At 42.9% G+C, this 10,230-nt stretch overlaps 1 protein-coding gene across 1 annotated transcript in view; it reads left to right on the forward strand.

The window, feature by feature from the left end:
* The first annotated feature begins 3,748 nt into the window (after positions 1–3,748).
* The window catches only part of SMEK2 (SMEK homolog 2, suppressor of mek1 (Dictyostelium)), an 82,943-nt gene continuing 76,461 nt past the window's right edge, over positions 3,749–10,230 (forward strand). Inside the window, exons 1-4 of the mRNA XM_011957452.1 lie at positions 3,749–3,914; positions 4,572–4,600; positions 4,689–5,505; positions 7,155–7,210. Of these exons, the coding sequence (XP_011812842.1) occupies positions 5,364–5,505; positions 7,155–7,210 (198 nt within the window). The 5' untranslated portion in view covers positions 3,749–3,914; positions 4,572–4,600; positions 4,689–5,363. The remainder of the gene's footprint in view (positions 3,915–4,571; positions 4,601–4,688; positions 5,506–7,154; positions 7,211–10,230) is intronic.

Below are 10,230 nucleotides of genomic sequence, written 5' to 3' on the forward strand. Positions count from 1 at the left end.
AATGGGAGTTATTAGGAGATGATTGGTGGGGAAGAAAGCTCCAAAAAGATAAAATGGGAGTTATTAGGAGATGATTGGTGGGGAAGAAAGCTCCAGACAAAGAATACCTGTGCAAAGACACTACAGCAAGCGTGGGCATGAATCTGAAAAAAGAGTGTTTGGGTTCTAAGATGCAGCTGGAGAGGTAGGCAGAAGCAGGATAAAAAGGGCCTTTTAAGTCATTGAAAGGATTCTGGCCACTGAAATATTTTTCATAATATATAGGGGTGGACAGGATACATCATATAATGCACATGACAGCACCTCACAACAAATTATCCAGCCCCAAATGTCAGTGGTGTTTAGGTTGAAAAACTTGGCTCTAGGAAATTAACCTACAAAGATATTGGCACCCATAAAACAACTTTTGCACAATCATTTGTTTGAAATTACAAACCATTGGAAATGACACAAATATACAAGAAATAAGTTAAATAAATTGGGGTACATCTATGCAGTTGATGCAGGATTTTTCTTGACCACTTTAACAGCCGGAGACCTCTGGCTGGCAACACCCCATCTACTCGGCTTGTGCTCAGACTCGAATCCTGCAGCCACCACGGCCTCAGCCCCTGGCAGGAGGGGGTGTGTGAGTGAGCGAGTGCATGGCAAGAGTGGGCTCTCTGCAGGGCTTGCAGATGGACCAGGTGTGTCGCATTGAGGGAAATGTGGTGGCACCCAAACAGGGGGGCTCATGACCCTGAAGCCCCAGAAGGGGGTGTTACACTATGCGAAGAGCTCTGTTAGTTCCACCGTCTGCAGCCCAATGGACAGTGGCATGTTAACAGCTCTATTAGTCCCATTGCCCCACTCGGGCCCGTGGCTTCAGGAGTGGCTCTGCCCCACTGCTGCTTCCCATCGCATTGCGTGGAGTGGTTGCCCTCCACCAGTAGAGGGCGAAGGGCCACAGTGTATACAGCCTGCTTTGTATCTGTGGTGGGTGGAGTTTTTGTTCCATGTCCAAGAATGAGGTTAGCTGACAAAGGGTGAGGAAGGTGGAGAAGAGTTTTATTTGAACTATGAAACAGCTCTCAGGGAAGAAAGGATGCAAGGGTGGTCCCTCACTGAAAGTCAGATGGTCTCTCTCTCAATGTGGCTAAGTCCAGGGCTTTTATGGGCTCAGAATGAGGGAGTGCATGCTGATTGGTTTGTGAGTATGCAAAAAAGGCTAAAACAACGGCACCACTCAAAGGTAGGCATGACAGTGTAAAAAAACAATTAGGGAAGGGTAGGTATGTGTAAAATAGGTGAAGGGTGGGGATCAATCAGAAGAAAGCAAGCCAAATGGGAAGAGAGGTTCTCAATCTGGTCTGTGGATTTATCCTGGATTTGTGACTAGCCTTTAAACTGTCCTCGGCTTGAAGGAATGGTTTCACCAGGAACCTGCCCCTGTCTGCCTAGGATTTGTTTGCCTCTTGCGGCTATCACAGTGGGATACTATGTAGCCATTAAGTAGAATGAGTTAGCTCTATATATACACTGACCCAAAAAAGGCTGTCCCAGGTGCGGTGGCTCACGCCTGTAATCCCAGCATTGTGGGGGACTGAGGCAAGTGGATCACCTGAGGTTAGGAGTTTGAGACCAGCCTGACCAACATGGTGAAACCCCATCTCTACTAAAAATACAAAAATTAGCTGGGCGTGGTGGTGGGTGCCTATAATCCCAGCTACTCAGGAGGATGAGGCAGGAGAATAGCTAGAACCCGGGAGGCGGAGGGTGAAGTGAGCTGAGATCACGCCTCTGCACTCCAGCCTGGACTGTGTCTCAAAAGAAAAAAAAAAAGAAAGAAAAAAGTGGGGGTCAGGGGGTCAGATATGGTGGCTCACACCTGTAATCCCAGCACTTTGGGAGGTCAAGGCAGGCAGATCCTTAAGCTCAGGAGTTTGAGACCAGCCTGGGCACCAATATGTAGAGACCCTGTCTCCACAAAAAATACATAAAATAAAAAGGAAGGAAAAGAATAGTATTCCATTACAGTCATGTGTCCCTTAACAATGGGGATACTTTCTGAAAAATGCATCATCAGGTGATTTGTTGTTGTGTGAACATCATAGAATGTACCTAAACAAACCTAGATGGTGTAGCCTACTACAGAGGTCCCCAACCTTTTTGACACTAGGGACTGGTTTTGTGGAAGGCAATTTTTCCATGCAAGGGGGGAGTTGGATTCTCATAAGGAGTGCACAAGTTAGACCCCTTGCATGTGCAGTTTACAATACGGTTCTCGCTCCTACCAGAATCGAATGCCCCTACTCATCTGACAGGGGGCGGAGCTCAGGCCAAAATGCTGGCTCCCCGGCCACTCACCTTCTGTGCTGCCCAGTTCCTAACAGGCCCCGGACCACTACTGGACCACTACATACACATTTATATATAGTTACCTGTATATGCATAGAATATCTCTGGAACAGGATTAGATACATACTTTGTGGACCCAGTGCAAAATAAAACTGCAGGGCCCTTGTTCAGAAACTTCTGAATTTCAAGTTAGTGATAGCAAAACTTAAACCAAGTGCCTATCTGTACAGGTCACCTCCATGAAGCCAGCCCTGCTCTGGCAACATACACAGGAAAATGGAATAGAGGTGATTCCAAGAGGAAAATTCCATGAGTGTCAGGAGACAAAGACTAAAAAAGAAGGCTTAGTTTTCACTATATACGTTTGCCTTTTTTTTTTTTTTTTTTTTTGAGACAGTCTCTCACTCTGTCACCCAGGCTGGAGTGCAGTGGCGCAATCTTGGCTCACTGCAACTTCTGCCTCCCTGGTTCAAGCGATTCTCCTGCCTCAGCCTCCCAAGTAGCTGGGATTACAGGCCCTACCCCCCCCCCCCCCACGCCCAGCTGATTTTTATATTTTTAGTAGAGACGAGGTTTCACGGTGTTGGCCAGGCTGGTCTCGATCTTATGACCTCTGGCAATCCGCCCGCCTCGCCCTCCCAAAGTGCTGGGATTACAGGTGTGAGCAAACATGCCCAGCCTGTCTTTTTAATTTCATATGTGTAAAGGCATTAGTTATTCAAAACAACAAAAAAGGAAGATTGTGGGCTTATTTGGTTAACAACTCTTTGAAGTGGAACTTTGATGACAGCCGGAATTAAAGAACAACTGCTGGGGAAAATGTGGTTGTGGGGGGCCCTCAGACTTAGGCAAGCACTGGGTGGGCCCTGTGCTTTGGAGAGGTCTGAAATCCATGGAATCATGGGACTGCAGCCACGTGTAGCCTACTCTCCCTTTTTCAAACCATGCTGTGGGCACTCTAGAATTCCCTACCCCAAAAGCCAAGCTGGACTCCAGGGTCTGCATAATCCTCTTCCCAAGTTCAGTCTTCCTGAGGAATAACCGAAGGGTGAGGCTCGGACAGAAGGCTGGAGTGTCTAACATCAGGCTCAAAAATTGTGTGAAGCATTCTGACTCTTCCAAGGCAGAGATGTTATTTTCTCTAAGGTCAAAATACATTTTGTCCACAATCATCACATCGATTAACTGGCTCTATTGTTACGTATTATATTATGATTTAGTACATTTTCTGAGGTCTCCTGTAGATTTAAAAAAAGATGAATCCAGATTTTGAAATTATTTCTATCAGCATGTGTTCTGTACACTGACCCACGTCGTAGTGTACTGCTGAAGGGTGTCCACACATAAGGGATCTGGTCAAAACGTAAGCATGTTTTAACAAGACCATTGATTTGTTATGACTACAACTCCCAAGATGCACTGCAGGGTCAGTGTGCGCTTCTCGCCTGGTTTTCACCAATCTGGCTAACGAGCTGCACCGAAGTGGCAGCTGAACAAGCTGAGAGACTGTATTAAAGAACGAATATAGCGGGGGTGGGGAGCGGGCGTTTATGGTCCCAGCTACTCGGGAGGCTGAGGTGAGAGGCTCGCTTAAGCCCTGAAGGCTGAGGCTGCAGTGAGTCGAGATCGCGCCATTGCACTCCAGCCTGGGCGGCAGAGAGGAGAGTATCAAAAACAACAAAACGAATAGAGGGATTCTACCAAGAGCGAGCTGGTACTGAAATAAACGACACGCTACTACGACCCAGCGCGTGACTATATCCACCGCACAATGTGCGATAATAACCTCAATGCAGAGAGAATTCCTCCTTCCCTTCTTCAGTGCAGAATACCCCTGTAGAGAACGCAGGAAATGCCCACAAGAAACTCAGAAATATCAAAAAAATAAAATGTGTTAGGAAAGTAGCTCCCCGCCACGTCCCTAAACTTATCTGCAGATTTACTTTGCAAGGTTACAAAAAGAAGAAGAGCACTGTATTTTCATGAAGCGGAAAATGTGCTTTTCAATCGTCAGCTACTAAGAGCCTTCACGGTGAGGCGCTCTGCGGAAAACAGGAATTCGTCAACACACTTTTGCACGAAATGCCTGGAGAGTCGTGTCCATAGACAATTCCTGGGCAAATGCTTAATTATAACAGACTCCATAACGAGGTTTAGTGGGCTTCCATTCGGCTGAAAGGGCTCCACGTTTTTTCTTTTTCACAGAAAGGTTTAAACTTTTTTTTCCCCCTCAGGCGGACGGAGTGAGCTTCCTTCCGTCAAGGTATGAAAGCACTTTTCCTTCCTTTCTGTCCCTGGTTACTCCGCTTCAAGGCTACGTACTTCTCCGGTTTGCTTTGCTTTTTCCTCAGAGCTGAGTCGCTCGGAACGTCAAACCCTGTTACCAGCCAACCAACAACCCGACGAAGTGCAGAACCGCAGTAGCCTTCCACCTAGCGGCCTCTCGCGGCCCAAGCGGGGACCGGGAGAACGCGAGAACCTCCCGCCCAATTTCGACCCCGCGCCAGAAGGCGGGGCCGAAAGAGGAGGAAGTCTCGCTGAAGTACTCCCGCCCTGGTCGGGTACCCTCCTCGCGAGAGCGCCGAGCACTCCGGCCTGGGAAGCGCGTGCAGAAGCGGAGGTGCTGTTCATGGGACTTGTCGGCCGCCGTAGCCCCTGCTAGGACAGCCCGTGCGAGCCTGCTGGAGGAGGAAGAGAAAGGCAGAGAGAGTCGGGTTACAAGATGGCGGATCTGTAGTAGTTACCGCGGCGGCGGCGGGAGAGCGAGCGAGCCCTGTGGGGCAAAGGGACGGGAGGGTGGGTGTATGCGGGGGTGAAGTGAGAGGTAACCGGGCCTCCGGGCGGAGGGTCTCAGTGGCTCTTGTCACCCCTTCTCGCGGCTGAACCTTTGAAGCCATGGTGAATTCGGGCCTCTCCGGAGCCGCCGCCGCCACCGCCACTACCGCCTCTACCGTCTCCCAAGAGTGAGGGGCGCAGACGAGGTGAGCGAGGAGGCGGCGGCTGGAGCGGTGGAGACAGCAGCCACCATGTCGGATACGCGGCGGCGAGTGAAGGTCTATACCCTGAACGAAGACCGGCAATGGGACGACCGAGGCACCGGGCACGTCTCCTCCACTTACGTGGAGGAGCTCAAGGGGATGTCGCTGCTCGTTCGGGCAGAGTCCGACGGTAAGGTTATCGGAACCGTAGAATAGGGGATAGTGCCTCTGATCCGGGCACAGCCTGGGGTTTAGGGCCCTGGGCCCGTTACCGTTGCTACCACTTAGGGACAGCCTGTTGGTTCTGAGCTGACTCTTGTGTACGGCAAAAACAAACTACTGTGCTTTTGACTGGACTTATCCTCAGAGAGCGAGACTCTGTCCGCCTCCCATCCCTCTTAAGCATTGGACTCCTTCCTTTCCAGTCCCTCCTCTTTTAAAGAGGGAAGAGTGTGAGAGAGAAGGGAGGAAGTAGTGAGAGACTAGGTACTGATGTCGCCCTAGGAGCTGACACCCTCCTCCCCGTTTATTCCTTTATTTTCTTATCCATTATACGTGTAGTAGAAACGGTTTAGCGAAACTTTTCTTTCCGAGTTTCGTTAAAAAAAACAAAACAAAACAATTGTACTAACCAGGTGCCACAGTCGACAGGTGCTGGGGAAAACCAAAAGGCACCTTTTCCTGTCTGTATTGCTGACTGTTGCCACGATACATGGACACACAAGCACATACATCTTTAGTCTGGGATTTCTTCGGGCTGCCTTTGTAGAAGGCGCTATGAGAAAGTGAATGCCTTACAATCTAAGCAAGTTGGGACACCAGAGCGGGTTGTAAACTGCTGTATTCTTTGGTTTATTGTAGTCATGTGAAGTATTTTAAATTACAAAATGTAGAGCCGTAATTAAAATGCCTTTTATAGTGTAATCTGGACTTGATTTGAACAACTGATATGGGCAGTTAGAAAAATAATCTTAGGTTTATTCTTGACATATTTTGTATTCTTGCTCGTTCCCTTTTATTTTAAATAGTTATCACTTATTTCTACAGAAGGTATTCTTTTGTTCTTCACGAGAAAAGGATAAATGCAGCACTGTAATTTCTACACTAAGTATTTAATCCCTGTCATGATTTTGTTTTGTAATTTGCATTATTTGTTAAACTGGGAATGCAATAAAACAACTTTTGTTAAAAAGAATGGCTTGAAGTGGTCATTTAGACCTTAAAATTTTTATTTCAATAAAATTTTAATAGTCATCCAGTCTCCTTATTCCTTGGTTTGAATGTTGGTTTTAGATGAATATTTTCTTTAAGGGTGTATGGGAATAGGGTGAAATATTTTAGATTAAATATGAAGCCTGGATTTGGAGAGAAAATGTGAATTTGAATACATTTTATTAAGATATCCAGCTGGGTAAGAAGACATGAAAAGTTTGGGGGTGGTGTGTGTTTTTTTAATGTGTTTTGTTTTGTTTTGTTTTGTTTTTGGAGACAGAGTCTTGTTCTGTTGCCAGGCTGGAGTGCAGTGGCGTGATCTGGGCTTACTGCAACCTCTGCCTCCTCTCTCTGTCTCAAGCGATTCTCCTGCCTCAGCCTCCCGCGTATCTGGGACTGCAGGCACGTGCCACCACTCCCAGCTAATTTTTGTATTTTCAGTAGAGACAGTTTCACCATGTTGGCCAGGATTGTCTCGATCTCTTGACCTCGTAATCTGCCTGCTTCGGCCTCCCAAAGTGCTAGAATTACAGACGTGAGCCACCGTGCCCGACTTTAATGTGTATTCTTATTTTTTTCAGGGTTTTATCATCTGAGACTTATTATATATTATTTTTTATCTTTCAGGATCACTACTCTTGGAATCAAAGATAAATCCAAATACTGCATATCAGAAACAACAGGCAAGTAGTTGTTTATCTTTAATTTGAAAGACTTCATCTGTGATCAAGGAAGTATTAATCTGACAAAGGTGGGAAAACTTTCCTGACAAGAAAAAAACATATTTGGTGAACAGAGATCATGTGTATTTCTCTTGCAGGTTAAAATTTCAGAATGAAAAGTGAAAGTTTTTGTACTGGTGATCATTATCATTTTTGGATTGAGCCACTGTCGGTTTATTCTAAGGTGTATTTATTAGTATTATTTAACTGTAGTTAGTCAAGTCTCTTCTATACCTTGTACATGAAACCTTTTATTCTGAATTAAAGGAAATGACATAAAGCAAAATTCAAAGGGATATTCTTAAAGCAAGGAAAGCCTGTTTGTGGTGTGAAATTAAATCCTTTGACTCAAGTAAAGGTAGAGGTTTTGAAGTAGAAGCATTAAATCCTGCTGTTTAATTGTGTATTTTTAATATAGTAATCAATGGATACTTTATAAAAGTGTACATTGCCAATTATGTAACATCTTCTGTTAATATTTATTGTCTTATTTGGGAAAGAAAATGTGTGTTGTGTTTTAGCATGCCTGATTAATCTGAAAATGGTAGCAGTGATTGGAGCTTTTTTTATTCTGTGAATGTTTTTATTTTTATTATGAAATATATTAAAATTGAAAAGTACAGAGAATAATGGGTGTCTACTGTAACACCACCAGATTTACCAATGTTAACGTTATGCCATATTTGTTTCAAATACTTCTGTAATATTGAACATTATGGATAGAGTTAAAGCTTGTTTGTATCCATCCCGTTCTTTACATTCGCCATCCCCTACATAGGTAACCACTATTCTGAAGTTGATGTGTATTCTTTGTGTACATGCTTTTATACCTTTTCTGCATATGTATGTATCCATAAATAATATGTAGTCTGTTGTGTGTTTTTAAACTTTACACAGTTGATATCGTACTCTTACATGTATTCTGCAGCTTGCATTTTTCACACATTCATTTTGAATATTTGTTCATGTTAACAATGTAGATCTAGTTTTCTTTTTAAACTGTATAGTATTCTTATGTATGACATACACCTATTGTTATACATTTGAATTATTTCCAGGTATTTTGTATGTGTGTGGTATGTAAAGTCACGATGGCAGAGATTTTTGGAGGAAGATAAATTATTTTAGGATTACATTTACAGCATCAGTGCCCTCTTCAAGGTATATGAAAATTTGGATGCCCAGAAACAAGTACTTCATAGTTGGAGGAATAAACTTCTGTCTGTTGTGCAGCTTATTAATACAAAGTCTTACTGTTAAACAATTGTTTTATGTATACAACACATTCTTAATCAGTTATTTGAAATACTTAAAAATTTTCAATATTCAATTCATAGCTTATTTTCTCTGTTTAGAAAATATTGTGTGTCTTTTTTGATGGAGAAGCAAATTAAACATTTGTCCTGAATTGAAAACCTGAAGATGTTTCCTATACCTTAGACATTTTAAGGTAGACATTTAAGTAAATTTAATTTCTAAGTTAGCCAAGCAGCTCTTACTCTCTGTCTTTATACTGAATTTTTACCAGATAATCACTTTTAGTTTGTTTTTGTTTGCTTGCTTCTTTGTGGGGAAAGAAATACTAATTTTTTTTTTTTTTTTTACAGTATTTCACTTATCTGCATGAATATAAAGTTATCAGGAACTTTGTTCTTAAATGTAACTAAGTCATAAGCAGTTCCCTACAAATTTAGTTATAATAATGCATTCTCAGATTGTGTATAAGATCCTTTAGCTGTTGTTACTTTGGAAAGATCACATTATGGAGTAGGTTTGTATTTAAAATAGTCACCCAGCGTAAGTTAAAAATACACAGTGGTTCTATGAATACTTTAGAATCATTAGGACATGTAGGTAATTTCATGTATAATGTTACTCTACTAGAAAATTAGTTCTAGATAATTAGCATTTTTGTATACACTAAGTATAAAGTGTTGGAAAAATTGCATTATTTAGAAAAACTACACCATTTGGAAATGTTTTCTGTAATCACATGTAAATAATACAATATTTGGGCTTTTTTAATAGTTTATTTTTTAATTTTTTTTTTTTTTGCAACATAACATTCAGGTATATAAGATAACTCTGGTAATGAGAAGAATATTGAAGCGCTATAAAAGACTGAAAAACTTGTGTGAATGATATTACCTGTTTAGTTTTGTTTAAATCGAGTACACTTTTCTAATGAAAATCATAGGGCCATTTAGGGGTTTTGTTAAACTTAGTTCCTTGTAATGGATGTGGTTTTTCATATTTTCACCCAAATTTTCAGTTTGCACTTTTGAAAATAATTTTTTTGCGAGGGCCTTCTGTCCCCCACGCTGGAGTACAGTGGTTTGATCACAGCTCACTACAGCCTCAACCTCCTGTGCTCAAGCGATCCTCCAGTTTCAGCCTTCTGAGTAGCTGGAATTATGGATGTGAGCAACCGTGCTTGGCTAATTTTTAAAAACTTTTGTAAAGATGGGGTCTCATGTTGTCCAGGCTAAATTTGCACTTTAAAAAAATTTATTACAAATTTTTTTTGTTGTTGTATTTGTAGAGACGGGGTCTCACTATGTTTGCCCAGGCTGATCTTGAATTCCTGGCCTCAAGTGATCCTTTTGCTTCAGCACCTTCACAGTGCTGGGATTACAGGTGTGAGCCACTGTATTCAGCTTAATTTGTAGTTTTTTGAAGTTACACAAATTGAAATTTCCAAATACAGTAATATTTTTCTATGTTTGTTAGAATTATCCTTTGTAAAAGGCATCATTTAGATTATTCAATAAATTAGTCTAGAAAGTTACTAATTTCCGGTTGGGCGTAGTGGCTCAAGCCTGTAATCCCAGCACTTTGGGAGGCCGAAACGGGCAGATCACAAGGTCAGGAGATCGAGACCATCCTGGCTAATACGGTGAAACCCCGTCTCTACTAAAAAATACAAAAAACTAGCCGGGCGAGGTGGCGGGCGCCTGTAGTCCCAGCTACTCGGGAGGCTG

This window comes from Colobus angolensis, unplaced genomic scaffold (genome assembly GCF_000951035.1).
Source record: "Colobus angolensis palliatus isolate OR3802 unplaced genomic scaffold, Cang.pa_1.0 Scaffold442, whole genome shotgun sequence".
Taxonomy (NCBI): domain Eukaryota; kingdom Metazoa; phylum Chordata; class Mammalia; order Primates; family Cercopithecidae; genus Colobus; species Colobus angolensis.